The following is a 22313-nucleotide window of genomic DNA, read 5'->3' on the forward strand; positions in this document are numbered from 1 at the left end:
ACAATCGGTTGGTGGTCGGGAATCAAGTGGATGATTCTGGGACCAATTACAGGATGAGGGGTGTACTGAACTGTGCCTATAGCATGTCAAAAATCCCTCCAACGGGAAATAGGCCTTGGCAAATGGCCAGGGGCGCTGTCTTTTTCAGCACCACGGAGCTCCGCTATTACATGTCTCATGAGTGAAGATGCAACAGCAGACAATTCCTGCTCTTTTGTCCTGAGATGACACACTTTAGCCGTGTCATTGCTGCATTTAACTGGCAGCCTGTATTTAGGGCCTTTACTTTGTCGTATCATTTGGTCAAGGGGTTTCGATTCCTCAGCAAATCTTCTTGGAAAAATGAACTAAATCCCACATCAGAAGTCGACTTCAAATCACGCCAAAGACACACGACTCTACTCTACTTTTTTTCGACCACCTTTCACTTGCGCCGGACAGAGATATATCATTTTACTTTCAATAGCTTAGTCAGTCGCATGAATTATGGGGTGCACACAGCTAACGTTGTAATGATCGGATCAAAACATGGATTTTTGGGGCCATCGAGGAATGTCACATGGGCCAGAAATCATTGAATGGCCATTTTCACAAAGGAATAGACAGACTCTAGCATGTTACATTCCAAGAGCAATTGGAATCGAAAAAACACAACGTGCCCCACTTGGGGACCCGAGGACCGAGTTTGGGAAACGCTGGCCTGAAGATCAAATACCAATAGGGAGCCACTATGACGTGCTCACACGCTGACAGTACCAGCGTTTAACCACTAGATGGCCTCCGTGCTCCACGGTAAACTTTTCCCATCTCATCAGCGGCACTTTCAAAGTCAGTTGTTCTTAGCTACATAGTGACCATTTTTGACACTTTTTGCCCTATATCATTACTATCACTCATTACTGCTAGTGTATTTTTCCCCTCTTCTACTCTAGGCATACATCTAATCACATATAAGAGAGCGTTATTGAAACGACTCAAGTCAGTTAAGAACCAACTCTTATTTACAATCACGGCCGGTGGTGATACAGCCTGGAATCGAACCACGGTCTGTAGTGACTCGAGAACAGGGAACATACACGGTGGGAAAGGGGCGTGTACAAATGGAACAATTGTGCCTTTTTGACTGAAATATGGAGGTGGCTCTTAAAAGAGCCTTTGGGGGATTTTGGAGATCAGGTCATCGTTTATGCGCGCTCTCCGCGAATACGACGGGCCAGCTGGATGTCCTTGGGCATGATGGTCACCCTCTTGGCGTGGATGGCGCACAGGTTGGTGTCCTCGAACAGGCCGACCAGGTAAGCCTCGCTTGCCTCCTGCAGGGCCATCACTGCGGAACTCTGGAAGCGCAGGTCGGTCTTAAAGTCCTGGGCAATTTCTCGCACCAGGCGCTGGAAAGGCAGTTTGCGGATCAGCAGCTCAGTGGACTTCTGGTAACGACGGATCTCTCTAAGAGCCACGGTGCCGGGCCTGTAACGGTGAGGCTTCTTCACGCCGCCGGTGGCCGGGGCGCTCTTGCGCGCAGCCTTGGTGGCGAGCTGCTTCCTGGGTGCTTTGCCACCGGTGGATTTGCGAGCGGTTTGCTTGGTTCTGGCCATGGCGCTAGCTAGCTTCCTTCTTTCACAGTCGGAGTATAGCCTCAAAATGCCTATGTGAAGTTTATAAAGCCGGCAGCGGCGTCTGCTCATTGGTCACCATCTCCGCACCGCCCTGATTGGCCCGTTGCGGAGGCCTCCTCCGCCGCCCATTGGACGGGAGGCTCGGCCTCTCCGTGCCGCCCCAAAATGCAACCCCCACCCTCGCCGAGGCGCGCTTGGGTCTTTTGTTAGGGCCGCGAGCAACGTTACACTTGACGCGCAATAATGCTCTCATTCTAGCCTACTAGTTGTTATCCTTCATTTAGGCCTCATGTGGGCACTTGATACGGTGCCGTCTATATGTGTGTGTATCTAACACGCCAAATAATTGGCCAGGCATAGAAAGGACACTTTGCGCTTTTGTTGAGCTAGGTGGTTGGCTCTTAAAAGAGCCTTTGGGGGTTGAGTAGTCAAGTTGCAGCCGCACCAGCGATTTTACTTGGCTTTGACGGCCTTCTCAGTCTTCTTGGGGAGCAGCACTGCCTGGATGTTGGGCAGAACACCACCCTGCGCGATGGTCACGCCGCCAAGCAGTTTGTTCAGCTCCTCGTCGTTACGGACTGCCAGCTGCAGGTGACGGGGGATGATACGAGTCTTCTTGTTGTCACGGGCAGCGTTTCCGGCCAACTCCAGGATCTCAGCAGTCAGGTACTCGAGCACTGCGGCCAGGTACACTGGTGCGCCAGCGCCCACACGCTCGGCGTAGTTGCCTTTACGCAGCAGCCTGTGCACACGGCCCACGGGGAACTGGAGCCCGGCACGGGATGAACGTGTCTTTGCCTTCGCCCTGGCCTTGCCTCCGGTTTTGCCTCTTCCGCTCATATTGGTAGCTTCAGTATGTCACAGAAAGTCTGAATGAGCCGCTGGCCACCTCGAGAGTCTTACTTATACCTCGCCACAAAAGCCATCGATTGGCCACCGGACCGGTGTGGCCTTATCCAATTGGAGTGAGGGAGGGACAGACAGACAGGCAGTCAGCCCTAAGCCCGCCCCCACCCACCCGCCCGCAGGCAGGCAGGCAGCAGAGTGACGAGGGCTAGGCTACTCTGTTTCCCTCCGACTTTTGTTACTTTTTCACGTTGGCGGGAGCGCCAAAGTGACAACTCAAATCACTGAAACATGTATCAATCAATTCGAGAGTGGCTCATAATACAAATGGCTGCTGTCCAACCCACTATAGTATGTATGCTTATTATTATCAGGATCAATGTGACATGCCAATTCTAACACATCACAACAATGTTGACTGGTGAGGGTGCTGCACTCTTGAGTGACAAATGTAAAGCCATTTAGCCACTCCAAAATGTGGTGCGTAAAAGTCATTCATTTCATTTCTTTTGCACCACGGGTAGGTAGGTGGAATGGAATGACATGCGCTTTTATGGAAAGAGGTGGGTGGCTCTTAAAAGAGCCTTTTGTGGTAACAACATGTGTCGAGTAGAAAGAACACTGTTTGTAATAGGTTTACTTCTTCTTGGGGGCTGCCTTCTTGGCCTTGGCCGCCTTGGGCTTGGCGGCTTTGGGCTTCGCTGCCTTGGTAGCCTTCTTGGGGCTCTTGGCCGCTTTCTTGGCCGCTGCGGCGGGCTTCTTCACCTTCTTTGGGCTCTTGGCGGCCTTTTTGGGTGTAGCGGGCTTCTTGGCCTTCTTGGGGGACTTCTTTGCGGCCACGGCCTTCTTGGCTGCTACCTTCTTGGGCTTCTTGGCGGCGGCGGGCTTCTTGGCGGCCACCTTCTTAGCTTTGGGGGCTGCGGCTTTCTTGGCGGGCTTCTTTGCCTCGACGGCCTTCTTGTTGAGCTTGAAGGAGCCGGAAGCACCGGTGCCCTTAGTCTGGACCAGGGTGCCCTTGGTGACGAGGCTCTTGACGGCGATCTTGACACGGGAGTTGTTCTTCTCCACGTCGTAGCCGCCTGCCGCCAGAGACTTCTTGAGCGCGGCCAGGGACACGCCGCTCCTCTCCTTGGAGGCGGACACCGCCTTGACGATGAGCTCGCCTACGCTGGGTCCCGCTTTCTTGGGCTTGGCTGCTGCCTTCTTCTTGGGTGCCTTGGCCGGCGCGGCGGCGGCGGGTGCTGGTGCGACTTCTGCCATGTCTGTCGTTCGGTCCGGTAAACACACACACTTACAACACTACGGTAGTCTGTGAGGAGGAGTACTTTGCTGTAGACGCTGCTCTGCGCTATTGAAGCTCCACACCGTGCAGGGGGCTGGCCTTAAACGCGACATGAGAACCATGTAGACTCAAGCCACCCAGCTCGGCTTCTCCGGGCTGGCCAAATGCTCTTTCACTTGTGTTTTCTGGTCGCCAATATCGGGCCAAAAGTCACCGACGGAGCCGCGTTTTTGGCCCAAAAGCGAACGGCCCAGCGAGCAGACTTGTGTCCGTTCAGAATAAAGTCATGTGGGCTGCAGAAGCCCCGTGCATTTTGCTGCGACTCGCTCAAAACCTCACCGTTCGACTGTCGGGTGGAGCGGTGCGCACTGCTTTTCCTGTGCTATTTGTCTCCTAAATGGCCTAAAAGTGCATCCGATTGCGAGCACCATTGATTGTGGAGTGAGCCGAGATGTCTGGCAAGGGAATCAAATGGTTTGGCGTCCCCTGATGTGCTCCTTGGTGTTTTAAAGGAGAGCTCTTTTGGGGACCTTAAAACACATGCACTTGTGAGGCCTGGCTGAGACTAGTTTCACGTTGTATTCGTCATGTGTCCAGGAGGCAAACGAGAAATAATACACTGTCCAACGACATGCTTACTTGCACTTTGTGTGTGTGTGTGTGATGTTTTATTAGTATGAGTTTATTAGTTGGATTTGGAGCCTGTGTGTTTTCTTGTGCTAGGTAGTCTCTCTCTCTGTCTGTGTGTCTCTTTCAAAAGCGTGTCAGAGAGAGAGAGAGAGAGAGAGAGAGAGAGATAGGCTTGTGGCCTTCTCGCAGTCCTTCCTCGCTTGACTCCGCAGCGTGACTCACTCGTGCCGGTCTTTGTGTCTGTGGGTCTTGGTGTCTGGCTGTGCGGCCGGCGCTATGGAGGCTGGCGCCCCATGTGCTTGTCCGCCCTGATATAGGCCTAGAGAGAGAGATTTGGAGCCTCTTCTTCTCTCTCCTCCTCCCTCTTGTACAGGTGTGTGTAAGGGATGTGAAACGGCTAGTTTCAATCGGTGACGTCACTTGCTCTGAGACTGTTGTTGATGATGTGTGCAGAGGGTCCCTGGTTCGGCCTAAAGTTATACTGTTACACAGGCTCCAGTCATCGGAGCACGAGTGGAATCCCACTCACTGTGTTATACTGCCATGCACACATTCCTACCCTGTTCATGTCAGCATCATTTATTCCCTCTCCCCCCTTTTTGACATGTCCTCCACACACACACACACATATATGGATTTGCTTTTTTCACTGACAGGTTGGGTGGCTCTTAAAAGAGCCTTTGGGTTACTACAGCACTCCAAATGGGCTGTTTACTTGGAGCTGGTGTACTTGGTCACGGCCTTGGTGCCCTCGGACACTGCGTGCTTGGCCAGCTCTCCGGGGAGCAGCAGGCGCACTGCGGTCTGGATCTCCCTGGAGGTGATGGTGGAACGCTTGTTGTAGTGGGCCAGGCGAGACGACTCTCCGGCGATACGCTCGAAGATGTCGTTCACGAACGAGTTCATGATTCCCATGGCCTTGGAGGAGATGCCGGTATCGGGGTGGACCTGCTTCAGGACTTTGTACACGTAAATGGCGTAGCTCTCCTTCCTCGACTTTCGGCGTTTCTTGCCGCCTTTCCCTGCGGTCTTGGTGACGGCTTTCTTGGAGCCCTTCTTGGGCGCGGACTTTGCTGGCTCGGGCATGATGCTGATGTCTCGCTGCTTCTCACAAACGAATGAGGGGGTGGAGAGCCCTTTCCCTCTTATGAAGACGAAGCTAAGCTAATTCGCCGGCCGTGGACACACCCCTGCTTTCTCATAGGCGCCCCTGCCATTTGCCCAGTGGAGCTGAGCGCGCATAAGAGCCTTCCACTCAGAGGCTTGCTTCCCTAACAAAGACCATAGCCTATGCTCTGTCACTGGTGGGGAATGGTGTGTTTCCAAAAAAGTCCTACAATGGCCAAAAATAAGGCTCCCCTTTTTGGTACTTGGTGGGGATTTCCCAGCCGTGGTGCCTTTATTTCGGGTGTCTCGTAATACGACTGTACGCAAAGCCTGCACTGAACATAGCCTCCCTCCTGTCATGAACACTCCCTCCCTGTCCACTCAAGAGTGGCTCATGGTTTAATACGACTGTAGGCAAAGCCTGCACTGAACATAGCCTCCTGTCACGAATACTCCCTCCCTGTCCACTCAAGAGTGGCTCATGGTTTCCTACGATAATGGATTTGACCCTTTTGAAGCGGATGTGGGTGGCTCTTAAAAGAGCCTTTGGGTTCAAGTCGGGATGTTGACGTTCCGAGAAGAGTGCGTTTAACCGCCGAAACCGTACAGGGTGCGTCCCTGGCGTTTCAGAGCGTAGACCACGTCCATGGCCGTAACGGTCTTCCTCTTGGCGTGCTCGGTGTAGGTGACGGCGTCACGGATCACGTTCTCAAGGAACACCTTCAGGACACCGCGGGTCTCCTCGTAGATCAGCCCGGAGATACGCTTCACGCCGCCACGGCGAGCCAGACGGCGAATGGCGGGCTTGGTGATTCCCTGGATGTTATCGCGGAGAACCTTACGGTGACGCTTAGCGCCTCCTTTTCCGAGTCCCTTGCCGCCTTTACCTCTTCCAGACATCGTGTGTTCGCTAGCTGAGTTCAAGTGAATTAATGACGTAATTTTCGGTGCTCGGGTGCTCTTATTATCTGCGTTTGGTGGACCTGATTGAAGCCAGTGGCACAGAAAGCGCGCGCTTTTGCCTGGCCTCTGCTGCAAAGGGGAGGGCAGGGCGTTCGTTCTAGGGAACAATGGAGGAAGAAGAAATCAAAGCTACTTACTTACATGCGCGGGAAACACACTCAAATACTGAGCTATGTTGAACACAAGGCCCAACTGTGATGTCCCACTCTTCACATTGATTGGTGTTGTTCTACTTGTTGTTGTTGTTGCACCTGATTCAACTCTTTCAATCAGCTGTGCCTCTCCAGGGCTACCACAAAAAATGGCTACTCTACCCCTGCCTGGAGTTGGGAAACACTGAACTAGTAGGATTCAACCCACTGCAGTTGCCAGTCACACCTAATAGAGATAGGCGTTAAAACCTCAAATAGTGTCACAAGTACAAAGGAGAAACAAAGTGCAACATACGGGAAACAAATACACAAGGAATGCCACAAACCCTATAAGGGGTCCGTAATGTCACCTCAGCAGTCATGTAGCTCTTGAAGGCCATGTAATAACGTCATTCTTCTTTTTCTTCCCTAGACAGGATCCAGGTGGCCATGGGAAGGGTGGTGATACCTCTGCAAGCTGAAACGCAGTAAAACATTCCTCAGACACCCACCCAACACACACACAATAAAGGGATCATTTTCCTATGCGTACAGAGGTGATAGGGATGTGCAAATATTGTATGGTACTTTTTTCAAAAAACAATAACATAGCCTTATATTACGGAAATAGTGGTATGAGGTGGATCCTTTATAGGCCAGAGAGCCTCAGCTGTTGCATTGAATGATCTCAACAGGTCATTTCAAAGGGGACAAATGAGGCCCAAGGGCACATACTGGCGATTGACCAATCGGTGCAGTTGATTCACATCTCAGATGTGACTAGGTATCATCTTACAACTTATTGTTGCCATAATTGTCTCTTACGTGCACTTAGTGGCTGCCGGCCCTCGGTTTAGTACATCGAGCAACAGAGGTTGCCTTTTAGGAGAATGACTGACAAGCGTTCAACTAGCTGGGATGCAGCTAGTGTCATCAAAGCACTTTGTCATAGCAAGTTAGAAGAAATAGGTTAAGGTTACGAAAAGGCTTAGGCTTACCCCAAATGTCACGTCCGTTCGTAGCTGTACTCCGTGTAGGCACAACAAGTCATCACACAGAGAGCACACTTGAAGCACAACTGCACTGCCTGGAAGGCCGCAACGGACTGAATTGGAATCCCTCAAACAGCACGCTAACTACATTCCGCTTTATGATGTCACAGTCAGCCCCTCGGAACACTGGTCCTCAACAATCTCAAACACCTTGGATACCCAAGCCAAACATTCTCGAATCACTCACATTCACAAATCAACCAGGGCGAAGAAGGCTGCCAGGAATTGAATGCTGAAAAGCTAACCTCCTTCACAGAGCAACATCATAGGACTGGGAGTTTGTGTTCAACAGCTTGCGTTCCCCTATTATCAAGGGCTTAGTTCCTCTATAGGCTACAGTGCAGATACTTCACATGCAGAGTACAACAACAAATAACAGAGGGCCTGTTACCACACCCTATAGGCTAGGAGTTGAACTTGGACCACAATGACATTGGTAGTAATTAGCCTGCAGCATAAATGACAGCTCCCTAACGGGGACATAAAGTGGAAATGGAAGTGCGACACATAGAGGAAAAGTCCTAATCCTAATCAAATAGACACATTTTTTTAAATTTTTATTTTTATTTATTTCACCAGGTAGGCAAGTTGAGAACAAGTTCTCATTTACAATTGCGACCTGGCCAAGATTAAGCAAAGCAGTTCGACACATACAACGACACAGACTTACACATGGAGTAAAACAAACATACAGTCAATAATACAGTATAAACAAGTCTATATACGATGTGAGCAAATGAGGTGAGATAAGGGAGGTAAAGGCAAAAAAAGCCCATGGTGGCAAAGTAAATACAATATAGCAAGTAAAACACTGGAATGGTACATTTGCAATGGAAGACATGTGCAAAGTAGAAATAAAAATAATGGGGTGCAAAGGAGCAAAATAAATACATTCATTAAATACAGTAGGGAAAGAGGTAGTTGTTTGGCCTAAATTATAGGTGGGCTATGTACAGGTGCAGTAATCTGTGAGCTGCTCTGACAGTTGGTGCTTAAAGCTAGTGAGGGAGATAAGTGTTTCCAGTTTCAGAGATTTTTGTAGTTCGTTCCAGTCATTGGCAGCAGAGAACTGGAAGGAGAGGCGGCCAAAGAAAGAATTGGTTTTGGGGGTGACTAGAGAGATATACATACACCTGTTTAGCAGATGTCGGGAAATGCTTGTGTTACTAGCTCCAACAGCACAGTAAGATCTAACCATGTTCCAACATTCCACACAATACACCCAAATGCAATTGGAATACATCAATATATGGACGAGCAATGTCAGACCGTCCGTAGACTAACATACCTTACAATACAATACTTTATATATCCACATGACATGAGCTATGCAAACCACCTCCACGTTAGGAATGTGCCCAGTGATATCTAACAAAAACACACACCTCCGTGGAACCCACATGGCAAGACAGGAAGGAAGACATGCAGGAGTGCTCATGAAGAAGACCGGAATCATCTCCAATCAAGTGAACAATGTCAAAGGAATAGGGCAAGTCATATAGATAGGGAGGCATTTCACCGCCACCCGCTGGAGCACAAGTCATTTTGCCAACACTGGCTCATCATTCAAAGCCACATAGGGAGGGATCTTAACACCACCTGCTGGATCAGAAGTGCCACTCACAATGGCCACACAGACCATTTCTCCCTCAACCTGATGCAATTGTCACAACAAGTATGTGCTCAAAATCAAACATTAACTACAACAGATCATCAAATAGGCAAACACATGCTCATGTAGAGTACCTCAAATTATACAGTTACTTTGTCACCAAAGCTAATCTGTCATTCATCTACAAATACATGCTCTTCTAAAGCCACAATGCAATGTTCACATGGTACATTTCATTTCTTACAATCTATGTCACTATTACTTCATTTGACTGCTCTTAAATCATGTTCACTTAACCCTTTTCTTCACCTGCTGATTTTCTGCTGCTTTTGTCTCTTGCAGATTTGGACGTCATGTGAATCTATGTTTCTCAAGTATCAAAAGAGAGTAAGTTACATTGACCTACTTTATGAAAAACGGAATGGTACTTTTCTCTCTAGCCTAGTGCACTCTTTATCTGTAAGCTCCCCTACTGGTGTAGGTAGCTAAAAAAAAAAAAGGTACAGATGCCAGTACCCCATGTAGCCTATAGAACTTGATCTCGACGACCACATTTTACACCAATGCACCCCGACAATCGGTTGGTGGTCGGGAATCAAGTGGATGATTCTGGGACCAATTACAGGATGAGGGGTGTACTGAACTGTGCCTATAGCATGTCAAAAATCCCTCCAACGGGAAATAGGCCTTGGCAAATGGCCAGGGGCGCTGTCTTTTTCAGCACCACGGAGCTCCGCTATTACATGTCTCATGAGTGAAGATGCAACAGCAGACAATTCCTGCTCTTTTGTCCTGAGATGACACACTTTAGCCGTGTCATTGCTGCATTTAACTGGCAGCCTGTATTTAGGGCCTTTACTTTGTCGTATCATTTGGTCAAGGGGTTTCGATTCCTCAGCAAATCTTCTTGGAAAAATGAACTAAATCCCACATCAGAAGTCGACTTCAAATCACGCCAAAGACACACGACTCTACTCTACTTTTTTTCGACCACCTTTCACTTGCGCCGGACAGAGATATATCATTTTACTTTCAATAGCTTAGTCAGTCGCATGAATTATGGGGTGCACACAGCTAACGTTGTAATGATCGGATCAAAACATGGATTTTTGGGGCCATCGAGGAATGTCACATGGGCCAGAAATCATTGAATGGCCATTTTCACAAAGGAATAGACAGACTCTAGCATGTTACATTCCAAGAGCAATTGGAATCGAAAAAACACAACGTGCCCCACTTGGGGACCCGAGGACCGAGTTTGGGAAACGCTGGCCTGAAGATCAAATACCAATAGGGAGCCACTATGACGTGCTCACACGCTGACAGTACCAGCGTTTAACCACTAGATGGCCTCCGTGCTCCACGGTAAACTTTTCCCATCTCATCAGCGGCACTTTCAAAGTCAGTTGTTCTTAGCTACATAGTGACCATTTTTGACACTTTTTGCCCTATATCATTACTATCACTCATTACTGCTAGTGTATTTTTCCCCTCTTCTACTCTAGGCATACATCTAATCACATATAAGAGAGCGTTATTGAAACGACTCAAGTCAGTTAAGAACCAACTCTTATTTACAATCACGGCCGGTGGTGATACAGCCTGGAATCGAACCACGGTCTGTAGTGACTCGAGAACAGGGAACATACACGGTGGGAAAGGGGCGTGTACAAATGGAACAATTGTGCCTTTTTGACTGAAATATGGAGGTGGCTCTTAAAAGAGCCTTTGGGGGATTTTGGAGATCAGGTCATCGTTTATGCGCGCTCTCCGCGAATACGACGGGCCAGCTGGATGTCCTTGGGCATGATGGTCACCCTCTTGGCGTGGATGGCGCACAGGTTGGTGTCCTCGAACAGGCCGACCAGGTAAGCCTCGCTTGCCTCCTGCAGGGCCATCACTGCGGAACTCTGGAAGCGCAGGTCGGTCTTAAAGTCCTGGGCAATTTCTCGCACCAGGCGCTGGAAAGGCAGTTTGCGGATCAGCAGCTCAGTGGACTTCTGGTAACGACGGATCTCTCTAAGAGCCACGGTGCCGGGCCTGTAACGGTGAGGCTTCTTCACGCCGCCGGTGGCCGGGGCGCTCTTGCGCGCAGCCTTGGTGGCGAGCTGCTTCCTGGGTGCTTTGCCACCGGTGGATTTGCGAGCGGTTTGCTTGGTTCTGGCCATGGCGCTAGCTAGCTTCCTTCTTTCACAGTCGGAGTATAGCCTCAAAATGCCTATGTGAAGTTTATAAAGCCGGCAGCGGCGTCTGCTCATTGGTCACCATCTCCGCACCGCCCTGATTGGCCCGTTGCGGAGGCCTCCTCCGCCGCCCATTGGACGGGAGGCTCGGCCTCTCCGTGCCGCCCCAAAATGCAACCCCCACCCTCGCCGAGGCGCGCTTGGGTCTTTTGTTAGGGCCGCGAGCAACGTTACACTTGACGCGCAATAATGCTCTCATTCTAGCCTACTAGTTGTTATCCTTCATTTAGGCCTCATGTGGGCACTTGATACGGTGCCGTCTATATGTTTGTGTATCTAACACGCCAAATAATTGGCCAGGCATAGAAAGGACACTTTGCGCTTTTGTTGAGCTAGGTGGTTGGCTCTTAAAAGAGCCTTTGGGGGTTGAGTAGTCAAGTTGCAGCCGCACCAGCGATTTTACTTGGCTTTGACGGCCTTCTCAGTCTTCTTGGGGAGCAGCACTGCCTGGATGTTGGGCAGAACACCACCCTGCGCGATGGTCACGCCGCCAAGCAGTTTGTTCAGCTCCTCGTCGTTACGGACTGCCAGCTGCAGGTGACGGGGGATGATACGAGTCTTCTTGTTGTCACGGGCAGCGTTTCCGGCCAACTCCAGGATCTCAGCAGTCAGGTACTCGAGCACTGCGGCCAGGTACACTGGTGCGCCAGCGCCCACACGCTCGGCGTAGTTGCCTTTACGCAGCAGCCTGTGCACACGGCCCACGGGGAACTGGAGCCCGGCACGGGATGAACGTGTCTTTGCCTTCGCCCTGGCCTTGCCTCCGGTTTTGCCTCTTCCGCTCATATTGGTAGCTTCAGTATGTCACAGAAAGTCTGAATGAGCCGCTGGCCACCTCGAGAGTCTTACTTATACCTCGCCACAAAAGCCATCGATTGGCCACCGGACCGGTGTGGCCTTATCCAATTGGAGTGAGGGAGGGACAGACAGACAGGCAGTCAGCCCTAAGCCCGCCCCCACCCACCCGCCCGCAGGCAGGCAGGCAGCAGAGTGACGAGGGCTAGGCTACTCTGTTTCCCTCCGACTTTTGTTACTTTTTCACGTTGGCGGGAGCGCCAAAGTGACAACTCAAATCACTGAAACATGTATCAATCAATTCGAGAGTGGCTCATAATACAAATGGCTGCTGTCCAACCCACTATAGTATGTATGCTTATTATTATCAGGATCAATGTGACATGCCAATTCTAACACATCACAACAATGTTGACTGGTGAGGGTGCTGCACTCTTGAGTGACAAATGTAAAGCCATTTAGCCACTCCAAAATGTGGTGCGTAAAAGTCATTCATTTCATTTCTTTTGCACCACGGGTAGGTAGGTGGAATGGAATGACATGCGCTTTTATGGAAAGAGGTGGGTGGCTCTTAAAAGAGCCTTTTGTGGTAACAACATGTGTCGAGTAGAAAGAACACTGTTTGTAATAGGTTTACTTCTTCTTGGGGGCTGCCTTCTTGGCCTTGGCCGCCTTGGGCTTGGCGGCTTTGGGCTTCGCTGCCTTGGTAGCCTTCTTGGGGCTCTTGGCCGCTTTCTTGGCCGCTGCGGCGGGCTTCTTCACCTTCTTTGGGCTCTTGGCGGCCTTTTTGGGTGTAGCGGGCTTCTTGGCCTTCTTGGGGGACTTCTTTGCGGCCACGGCCTTCTTGGCTGCTACCTTCTTGGGCTTCTTGGCGGCGGCGGGCTTCTTGGCGGCCACCTTCTTAGCTTTGGGGGCTGCGGCTTTCTTGGCGGGCTTCTTTGCCTCGACGGCCTTCTTGTTGAGCTTGAAGGAGCCGGAAGCACCGGTGCCCTTAGTCTGGACCAGGGTGCCCTTGGTGACGAGGCTCTTGACGGCGATCTTGACACGGGAGTTGTTCTTCTCCACGTCGTAGCCGCCTGCCGCCAGAGACTTCTTGAGCGCGGCCAGGGACACGCCGCTCCTCTCCTTGGAGGCGGACACCGCCTTGACGATGAGCTCGCCTACGCTGGGTCCCGCTTTCTTGGGCTTGGCTGCTGCCTTCTTCTTGGGTGCCTTGGCCGGCGCGGCGGCGGCGGGTGCTGGTGCGACTTCTGCCATGTCTGTCGTTCGGTCCGGTAAACACACACACTTACAACACTACGGTAGTCTGTGAGGAGGAGTACTTTGCTGTAGACGCTGCTCTGCGCTATTGAAGCTCCACACCGTGCAGGGGGCTGGCCTTAAACGCGACATGAGAACCATGTAGACTCAAGCCACCCAGCTCGGCTTCTCCGGGCTGGCCAAATGCTCTTTCACTTGTGTTTTCTGGTCGCCAATATCGGGCCAAAAGTCACCGACGGAGCCGCGTTTTTGGCCCAAAAGCGAACGGCCCAGCGAGCAGACTTGTGTCCGTTCAGAATAAAGTCATGTGGGCTGCAGAAGCCCCGTGCATTTTGCTGCGACTCGCTCAAAACCTCACCGTTCGACTGTCGGGTGGAGCGGTGCGCACTGCTTTTCCTGTGCTATTTGTCTCCTAAATGGCCTAAAAGTGCATCCGATTGCGAGCACCATTGATTGTGGAGTGAGCCGAGATGTCTGGCAAGGGAATCAAATGGTTTGGCGTCCCCTGATGTGCTCCTTGGTGTTTTAAAGGAGAGCTCTTTTGGGGACCTTAAAACACATGCACTTGTGAGGCCTGGCTGAGACTAGTTTCACGTTGTATTCGTCATGTGTCCAGGAGGCAAACGAGAAATAATACACTGTCCAACGACATGCTTACTTGCACTTTGTGTGTGTGTGTGTGATGTTTTATTAGTATGAGTTTATTAGTTGGATTTGGAGCCTGTGTGTTTTCTTGTGCTAGGTAGTCTCTCTCTCTGTCTGTGTGTCTCTTTCAAAAGCGTGTCAGAGAGAGAGAGAGAGAGAGAGAGAGAGAGATAGGCTTGTGGCCTTCTCGCAGTCCTTCCTCGCTTGACTCCGCAGCGTGACTCACTCGTGCCGGTCTTTGTGTCTGTGGGTCTTGGTGTCTGGCTGTGCGGCCGGCGCTATGGAGGCTGGCGCCCCATGTGCTTGTCCGCCCTGATATAGGCCTAGAGAGAGAGATTTGGAGCCTCTTCTTCTCTCTCCTCCTCCCTCTTGTACAGGTGTGTGTAAGGGATGTGAAACGGCTAGTTTCAATCGGTGACGTCACTTGCTCTGAGACTGTTGTTGATGATGTGTGCAGAGGGTCCCTGGTTCGGCCTAAAGTTATACTGTTACACAGGCTCCAGTCATCGGAGCACGAGTGGAATCCCACTCACTGTGTTATACTGCCATGCACACATTCCTACCCTGTTCATGTCAGCATCATTTATTCCCTCTCCCCCCTTTTTGACATGTCCTCCACACACACACACACATATATGGATTTGCTTTTTTCACTGACAGGTTGGGTGGCTCTTAAAAGAGCCTTTGGGTTACTACAGCACTCCAAATGGGCTGTTTACTTGGAGCTGGTGTACTTGGTCACGGCCTTGGTGCCCTCGGACACTGCGTGCTTGGCCAGCTCTCCGGGGAGCAGCAGGCGCACTGCGGTCTGGATCTCCCTGGAGGTGATGGTGGAACGCTTGTTGTAGTGGGCCAGGCGAGACGACTCTCCGGCGATACGCTCGAAGATGTCGTTCACGAACGAGTTCATGATTCCCATGGCCTTGGAGGAGATGCCGGTATCGGGGTGGACCTGCTTCAGGACTTTGTACACGTAAATGGCGTAGCTCTCCTTCCTCGACTTTCGGCGTTTCTTGCCGCCTTTCCCTGCGGTCTTGGTGACGGCTTTCTTGGAGCCCTTCTTGGGCGCGGACTTTGCTGGCTCGGGCATGATGCTGATGTCTTGCTGCTTCTCACAAACGAATGAGGGGGTGGAGAGCCCTTTCCCTCTTATGAAGACGAAGCTAAGCTAATTCGCCGGCCGTGGACACACCCCTGCTTTCTCATAGGCGCCCCTGCCATTTGCCCAGTGGAGCTGAGCGCGCATAAGAGCCTTCCACTCAGAGGCTTGCTTCCCTAACAAAGACCATAGCCTATGCTCTGTCACTGGTGGGGAATGGTGTGTTTCCAAAAAAGTCCTACAATGGCCAAAAATAAGGCTCCCCTTTTTGGTACTTGGTGGGGATTTCCCAGCCGTGGTGCCTTTATTTCGGGTGTCTCGTAATACGACTGTACGCAAAGCCTGCACTGAACATAGCCTCCCTCCTGTCATGAACACTCCCTCCCTGTCCACTCAAGAGTGGCTCATGGTTTAATACGACTGTAGGCAAAGCCTGCACTGAACATAGCCTCCTGTCACGAATACTCCCTCCCTGTCCACTCAAGAGTGGCTCATGGTTTCCTACGATAATGGATTTGACCCTTTTGAAGCGGATGTGGGTGGCTCTTAAAAGAGCCTTTGGGTTCAAGTCGGGATGTTGACGTTCCGAGAAGAGTGCGTTTAACCGCCGAAACCGTACAGGGTGCGTCCCTGGCGTTTCAGAGCGTAGACCACGTCCATGGCCGTAACGGTCTTCCTCTTGGCGTGCTCGGTGTAGGTGACGGCGTCACGGATCACGTTCTCAAGGAACACCTTCAGGACACCGCGGGTCTCCTCGTAGATCAGCCCGGAGATACGCTTCACGCCGCCACGGCGAGCCAGACGGCGAATGGCGGGCTTGGTGATTCCCTGGATGTTATCGCGGAGAACCTTACGGTGACGCTTAGCGCCTCCTTTTCCGAGTCCCTTGCCGCCTTTACCTCTTCCAGACATCGTGTGTTCGCTAGCTGAGTTCAAGTGAATTAATGACGTAATTTTCGGTGCTCGGGTGCTCTTATTATCTGCGTTTGGTGGACCTGATTGAAGCCAGTGGCACAGAAAGCGCGCGCTTTTGCCTGGCCTCTGCTGCAAAGGGGAGGGCAGGGCGTTCGTTCTAGGGAACAATGGAGGAAGAAGAAATCAAAGCTACTTACTTACATGCGCGGGAAACACACTCAAATACTGAGCTATGTTGAACACAAGGCCCAACTGTGATGTCCCACTCTTCACATTGATTGGTGTTGTTCTACTTGTTGTTGTTGTTGCACCTGATTCAACTCTTTCAATCAGCTGTGCCTCTCCAGGGCTACCACAAAAAATGGCTACTCTACCCCTGCCTGGAGTTGGGAAACACTGAACTAGTAGGATTCAACCCACTGCAGTTGCCAGTCACACCTAATAGAGATAGGCGTTAAAACCTCAAATAGTGTCACAAGTACAAAGGAGAAACAAAGTGCAACATACGGGAAACAAATACACAAGGAATGCCACAAACCCTATAAGGGGTCCGTAATGTCACCTCAGCAGTCATGTAGCTCTTGAAGGCCATGTAATAACGTCATTCTTCTTTTTCTTCCCTAGACAGGATCCAGGTGGCCATGGGAAGGGTGGTGATACCTCTGCAAGCTGAAACGCAGTAAAACATTCCTCAGACACCCACCCAACACACACACAATAAAGGGATCATTTTCCTATGCGTACAGAGGTGATAGGGATGTGCAAATATTGTATGGTACTTTTTTCAAAAAACAATAACATAGCCTTATATTACGGAAATAGTGGTATGAGGTGGATCCTTTATAGGCCAGAGAGCCTCAGCTGTTGCATTGAATGATCTCAACAGGTCATTTCAAAGGGGACAAATGAGGCCCAAGGGCACATACTGGCGATTGACCAATCGGTGCAGTTGATTCACATCTCAGATGTGACTAGGTATCATCTTACAACTTATTGTTGCCATAATTGTCTCTTACGTGCACTTAGTGGCTGCCGGCCCTCGGTTTAGTACATCGAGCAACAGAGGTTGCCTTTTAGGAGAATGACTGACAAGCGTTCAACTAGCTGGGATGCAGCTAGTGTCATCAAAGCACTTTGTCATAGCAAGTTAGAAGAAATAGGTTAAGGTTACGAAAAGGCTTAGGCTTACCCCAAATGTCACGTCCGTTCGTAGCTGTACTCCGTGTAGGCACAACAAGTCATCACACAGAGAGCACACTTGAAGCACAACTGCACTGCCTGGAAGGCCGCAACGGACTGAATTGGAATCCCTCAAACAGCACGCTAACTACATTCCGCTTTATGATGTCACAGTCAGCCCCTCGGAACACTGGTCCTCAACAATCTCAAACACCTTGGATACCCAAGCCAAACATTCTCGAATCACTCACATTCACAAATCAACCAGGGCGAAGAAGGCTGCCAGGAATTGAATGCTGAAAAGCTAACCTCCTTCACAGAGCAACATCATAGGACTGGGAGTTTGTGTTCAACAGCTTGCGTTCCCCTATTATCAAGGGCTTAGTTCCTCTATAGGCTACAGTGCAGATACTTCACATGCAGAGTACAACAACAAATAACAGAGGGCCTGTTACCACACCCTATAGGCTAGGAGTTGAACTTGGACCACAATGACATTGGTAGTAATTAGCCTGCAGCATAAATGACAGCTCCCTAACGGGGACATAAAGTGGAAATGGAAGTGCGACACATAGAGGAAAAGTCCTAATCCTAATCAAATAGACACATTTTTTTAAATTTTTATTTTTATTTATTTCACCAGGTAGGCAAGTTGAGAACAAGTTCTCATTTACAATTGCGACCTGGCCAAGATTAAGCAAAGCAGTTCGACACATACAACGACACAGACTTACACATGGAGTAAAACAAACATACAGTCAATAATACAGTATAAACAAGTCTATATACGATGTGAGCAAATGAGGTGAGATAAGGGAGGTAAAGGCAAAAAAAGCCCATGGTGGCAAAGTAAATACAATATAGCAAGTAAAACACTGGAATGGTACATTTGCAATGGAAGACATGTGCAAAGTAGAAATAAAAATAATGGGGTGCAAAGGAGCAAAATAAATAATTTCATTAAATACAGTAGGGAAAGAGGTAGTTGTTTGGCCTAAATTATAGGTGGGCTATGTACAGGTGCAGTAATCTGTGAGCTGCTCTGACAGTTGGTGCTTAAAGCTAGTGAGGGAGATAAGTGTTTCCAGTTTCAGAGATTTTTGTAGTTCGTTCCAGTCATTGGCAGCAGAGAACTGGAAGGAGAGGCGGCCAAAGAAAGAATTGGTTTTGGGGGTGACTAGAGAGATATACATACACCTGTTTAGCAGATGTCGGGAAATGCTTGTGTTACTAGCTCCAACAGCACAGTAAGATCTAACCATGTTCCAACATTCCACACAATACACCCAAATGCAATTGGAATACATCAATATATGGACGAGCAATGTCAGACCGTCCGTAGACTAACATACCTTACAATACAATACTTTATATATCCACATGACATGAGCTATGCAAACCACCTCCACGTTAGGAATGTGCCCAGTGATATCTAACAAAAACACACACCTCCGTGGAACCCACATGGCAAGACAGGAAGGAAGACATGCAGGAGTGCTCATGAAGAAGACCGGAATCATCTCCAATCAAGTGAACAATGTCAAAGGAATAGGGCAAGTCATATAGATAGGGAGGCATTTCACCGCCACCCGCTGGAGCACAAGTCATTTTGCCAACACTGGCTCATCATTCAAAGCCACATAGGGAGGGATCTTAACACCACCTGCTGGATCAGAAGTGCCACTCACAATGGCCACACAGACCATTTCTCCCTCAACCTGATGCAATTGTCACAACAAGTATGTGCTCAAAATCAAACATTAACTACAACAGATCATCAAATAGGCAAACACATGCTCATGTAGAGTACCTCAAATTATACAGTTACTTTGTCACCAAAGCTAATCTGTCATTCATCTACAAATACATGCTCTTCTAAAGCCACAATGCAATGTTCACATGGTACATTTCATTTCTTACAATCTATGTCACTATTACTTCATTTGACTGCTCTTAAATCATGTTCACTTAACCCTTTTCTTCACCTGCTGATTTTCTGCTGCTTTTGTCTCTTGCAGATTTGGACGTCATGTGAATCTATGTTTCTCAAGTATCAAAAGAGAGTAAGTTACATTGACCTACTTTATGAAAAACGGAATGGTACTTTTCTCTCTAGCCTAGTGCACTCTTTATCTGTAAGCTCCCCTACTGGTGTAGGTAGCTAAAAAAAAAAAAGGTACAGATGCCAGTACCCCATGTAGCCTATAGAACTTGATCTCGACGACCACATTTTACACCAATGCACCCCGACAATCGGTTGGTGGTCGGGAATCAAGTGGATGATTCTGGGACCAATTACAGGATGAGGGGTGTACTGAACTGTGCCTATAGCATGTCAAAAATCCCTCCAACGGGAAATAGGCCTTGGCAAATGGCCAGGGGCGCTGTCTTTTTCAGCACCACGGAGCTCCGCTATTACATGTCTCATGAGTGAAGATGCAACAGCAGACAATTCCTGCTCTTTTGTCCTGAGATGACACACTTTAGCCGTGTCATTGCTGCATTTAACTGGCAGCCTGTATTTAGGGCCTTTACTTTGTCGTATCATTTGGTCAAGGGGTTTCGATTCCTCAGCAAATCTTCTTGGAAAAATGAACTAAATCCCACATCAGAAGTCGACTTCAAATCACGCCAAAGACACACGACTCTACTCTACTTTTTTTCGACCACCTTTCACTTGCGCCGGACAGAGATATATCATTTTACTTTCAATAGCTTAGTCAGTCGCATGAATTATGGGGTGCACACAGCTAACGTTGTAATGATCGGATCAAAACATGGATTTTTGGGGCCATCGAGGAATGTCACATGGGCCAGAAATCATTGAATGGCCATTTTCACAAAGGAATAGACAGACTCTAGCATGTTACATTCCAAGAGCAATTGGAATCGAAAAAACACAACGTGCCCCACTTGGGGACCCGAGGACCGAGTTTGGGAAACGCTGGCCTGAAGATCAAATACCAATAGGGAGCCACTATGACGTGCTCACACGCTGACAGTACCAGCGTTTAACCACTAGATGGCCTCCGTGCTCCACGGTAAACTTTTCCCATCTCATCAGCGGCACTTTCAAAGTCAGTTGTTCTTAGCTACATAGTGACCATTTTTGACACTTTTTGCCCTATATCATTACTATCACTCATTACTGCTAGTGTATTTTTCCCCTCTTCTACTCTAGGCATACATCTAATCACATATAAGAGAGCGTTATTGAAACGACTCAAGTCAGTTAAGAACCAACTCTTATTTACAATCACGGCCGGTGGTGATACAGCCTGGAATCGAACCACGGTCTGTAGTGACTCGAGAACAGGGAACATACACGGTGGGAAAGGGGCGTGTACAAATGGAACAATTGTGCCTTTTTGACTGAAATATGGAGGTGGCTCTTAAAAGAGCCTTTGGGGGATTTTGGAGATCAGGTCATCGTTTATGCGCGCTCTCCGCGAATACGACGGGCCAGCTGGATGTCCTTGGGCATGATGGTCACCCTCTTGGCGTGGATGGCGCACAGGTTGGTGTCCTCGAACAGGCCGACCAGGTAAGCCTCGCTTGCCTCCTGCAGGGCCATCACTGCGGAACTCTGGAAGCGCAGGTCGGTCTTAAAGTCCTGGGCAATTTCTCGCACCAGGCGCTGGAAAGGCAGTTTGCGGATCAGCAGCTCAGTGGACTTCTGGTAACGACGGATCTCTCTAAGAGCCACGGTGCCGGGCCTGTAACGGTGAGGCTTCTTCACGCCGCCGGTGGCCGGGGCGCTCTTGCGCGCAGCCTTGGTGGCGAGCTGCTTCCTGGGTGCTTTGCCACCGGTGGATTTGCGAGCGGTTTGCTTGGTTCTGGCCATGGCGCTAGCTAGCTTCCTTCTTTCACAGTCGGAGTATAGCCTCAAAATGCCTATGTGAAGTTTATAAAGCCGGCAGCGGCGTCTGCTCATTGGTCACCATCTCCGCACCGCCCTGATTGGCCCGTTGCGGAGGCCTCCTCCGCCGCCCATTGGACGGGAGGCTCGGCCTCTCCGTGCCGCCCCAAAATGCAACCCCCACCCTCGCCGAGGCGCGCTTGGGTCTTTTGTTAGGGCCGCGAGCAACGTTACACTTGACGCGCAATAATGCTCTCATTCTAGCCTACTAGTTGTTATCCTTCATTTAGGCCTCATGTGGGCACTTGATACGGTGCCGTCTATATGTTTGTGTATCTAACACGCCAAATAATTGGCCAGGCATAGAAAGGACACTTTGCGCTTTTGTTGAGCTAGGTGGTTGGCTCTTAAAAGAGCCTTTGGGGGTTGAGTAGTCAAGTTGCAGCCGCACCAGCGATTTTACTTGGCTTTGACGGCCTTCTCAGTCTTCTTGGGGAGCAGCACTGCCTGGATGTTGGGCAGAACACCACCCTGCGCGATGGTCACGCCGCCAAGCAGTTTGTTCAGCTCCTCGTCGTTACGGACTGCCAGCTGCAGGTGACGGGGGATGATACGAGTCTTCTTGTTGTCACGGGCAGCGTTTCCGGCCAACTCCAGGATCTCAGCAGTCAGGTACTCGAGCACTGCGGCCAGGTACACTGGTGCGCCAGCGCCCACACGCTCGGCGTAGTTGCCTTTACGCAGCAGCCTGTGCACACGGCCCACGGGGAACTGGAGCCCGGCACGGGATGAACGTGTCTTTGCCTTCGCCCTGGCCTTGCCTCCGGTTTTGCCTCTTCCGCTCATATTGGTAGCTTCAGTATGTCACAGAAAGTCTGAATGAGCCGCTGGCCACCTCGAGAGTCTTACTTATACCTCGCCACAAAAGCCATCGATTGGCCACCGGACCGGTGTGGCCTTATCCAATTGGAGTGAGGGAGGGACAGACAGACAGGCAGTCAGCCCTAAGCCCGCCCCCACCCACCCGCCCGCAGGCAGGCAGGCAGCAGAGTGACGAGGGCTAGGCTACTGTTTCCCTC

At 50.1% G+C, this 22313-nt stretch overlaps 9 protein-coding genes across 9 annotated transcripts; all 9 read right to left on the bottom strand.

The window, feature by feature from the left end:
- Positions 1 to 1163: 1163 nt before the first annotated feature.
- Positions 1164 to 1707, bottom strand: LOC118956079 (histone H3-like). Its single transcript, XM_036974150.1, has one exon. It carries the CDS (start codon positions 1683 to 1685, stop codon positions 1185 to 1187), a length of 501 nt encoding a protein of 166 aa, XP_036830045.1. The 5' UTR covers positions 1686 to 1707; the 3' UTR covers positions 1164 to 1184.
- On the bottom strand, positions 1694 to 2617 carry LOC118956081 (histone H2A). The gene has a single exon (XM_036974152.1). It carries the CDS (start codon positions 2454 to 2456, stop codon positions 2070 to 2072), a length of 387 nt encoding a protein of 128 aa, XP_036830047.1. The 5' UTR covers positions 2457 to 2617; the 3' UTR covers positions 1694 to 2069.
- A 316-nt stretch (positions 2618 to 2933) lies between these two features.
- LOC118956077 (histone H1) lies at positions 2934 to 4460 on the bottom strand. The gene has a single exon (XM_036974148.1). It carries the CDS (start codon positions 3720 to 3722, stop codon positions 3099 to 3101), a length of 624 nt encoding a protein of 207 aa, XP_036830043.1. The 5' UTR covers positions 3723 to 4460; the 3' UTR covers positions 2934 to 3098.
- A 571-nt stretch (positions 4461 to 5031) lies between these two features.
- On the bottom strand, positions 5032 to 5514 carry LOC118956089 (histone H2B). Its single transcript, XM_036974160.1, has one exon. It carries the CDS (start codon positions 5458 to 5460, stop codon positions 5086 to 5088), a length of 375 nt encoding a protein of 124 aa, XP_036830055.1. The 5' UTR covers positions 5461 to 5514; the 3' UTR covers positions 5032 to 5085.
- A 494-nt stretch (positions 5515 to 6008) lies between these two features.
- On the bottom strand, positions 6009 to 16767 carry LOC118956090. The gene is made up of 5 exons (XM_036974161.1): positions 15901 to 16767; positions 15135 to 15145; positions 14095 to 14101; positions 11077 to 11426; positions 6009 to 6395 (listed from the first exon to the last, which is right to left on the bottom strand). Exons 1-5 carry the CDS (start codon positions 16191 to 16193, stop codon positions 6070 to 6072), a joined length of 987 nt encoding a protein of 328 aa, XP_036830056.1. The 5' UTR covers positions 16194 to 16767; the 3' UTR covers positions 6009 to 6069.
- Positions 11820 to 12314, bottom strand: LOC118956087 (histone H2A). The gene has a single exon (XM_036974158.1). The coding sequence runs from the start codon at positions 12266 to 12268 to the stop codon at positions 11882 to 11884; it is 387 nt and encodes a 128-aa protein (XP_036830053.1). The 5' UTR covers positions 12269 to 12314; the 3' UTR covers positions 11820 to 11881.
- On the bottom strand, positions 12839 to 13681 carry LOC118956085 (histone H1). Its single transcript, XM_036974156.1, has one exon. The coding sequence runs from the start codon at positions 13532 to 13534 to the stop codon at positions 12911 to 12913; it is 624 nt and encodes a 207-aa protein (XP_036830051.1). The 5' UTR covers positions 13535 to 13681; the 3' UTR covers positions 12839 to 12910.
- Positions 16768 to 20787: 4020 nt separating the features above from the next.
- LOC118956086 (histone H3-like) lies at positions 20788 to 21538 on the bottom strand. Its single transcript, XM_036974157.1, has one exon. It carries the CDS (start codon positions 21307 to 21309, stop codon positions 20809 to 20811), a length of 501 nt encoding a protein of 166 aa, XP_036830052.1. The 5' UTR covers positions 21310 to 21538; the 3' UTR covers positions 20788 to 20808.
- Positions 21539 to 21631: 93 nt separating this feature from the next.
- LOC118956088 (histone H2A) lies at positions 21632 to 22243 on the bottom strand. Its single transcript, XM_036974159.1, has one exon. The coding sequence runs from the start codon at positions 22078 to 22080 to the stop codon at positions 21694 to 21696; it is 387 nt and encodes a 128-aa protein (XP_036830054.1). The 5' UTR covers positions 22081 to 22243; the 3' UTR covers positions 21632 to 21693.
- Positions 22244 to 22313: the final 70 nt, after the last annotated feature.

Source organism: Oncorhynchus mykiss, unplaced genomic scaffold (assembly GCF_013265735.2).
Source record: "Oncorhynchus mykiss isolate Arlee unplaced genomic scaffold, USDA_OmykA_1.1 un_scaffold_415, whole genome shotgun sequence".
NCBI classification, from domain to species: domain Eukaryota; kingdom Metazoa; phylum Chordata; class Actinopteri; order Salmoniformes; family Salmonidae; genus Oncorhynchus; species Oncorhynchus mykiss.

Coding starts and splice junctions, on each gene's coding strand:
- LOC118956081 (XM_036974152.1), bottom strand. CDS start 2,456: ATGAGCGGAAGAGGCAAAACCGGAGGCAAGGCCAGGGCGAAGGCAAAG.
- LOC118956077 (XM_036974148.1), bottom strand. CDS start 3,722: ATGGCAGAAGTCGCACCAGCACCCGCCGCCGCCGCGCCGGCCAAGGCA.
- LOC118956088 (XM_036974159.1), bottom strand. CDS start 22,080: ATGAGCGGAAGAGGCAAAACCGGAGGCAAGGCCAGGGCGAAGGCAAAG.
- LOC118956087 (XM_036974158.1), bottom strand. CDS start 12,268: ATGAGCGGAAGAGGCAAAACCGGAGGCAAGGCCAGGGCGAAGGCAAAG.
- LOC118956085 (XM_036974156.1), bottom strand. CDS start 13,534: ATGGCAGAAGTCGCACCAGCACCCGCCGCCGCCGCGCCGGCCAAGGCA.
- LOC118956086 (XM_036974157.1), bottom strand. CDS start 21,309: ATGAGCAGACGCCGCTGCCGGCTTTATAAACTTCACATAGGCATTTTG.
- LOC118956089 (XM_036974160.1), bottom strand. CDS start 5,460: ATGCCCGAGCCAGCAAAGTCCGCGCCCAAGAAGGGCTCCAAGAAAGCC.
- LOC118956079 (XM_036974150.1), bottom strand. CDS start 1,685: ATGAGCAGACGCCGCTGCCGGCTTTATAAACTTCACATAGGCATTTTG.
- LOC118956090 (XM_036974161.1), bottom strand. CDS start 16,193: ATGTCTGGAAGAGGTAAAGGCGGCAAGGGACTCGGAAAAGGAGGCGCT. Junction 6,396..11,076: donor GTTCGAGGACACCAACCTGT/GCGCCATCCACG, acceptor ACTTGAACTCAG/CTAGCGAACACACGATGTCT.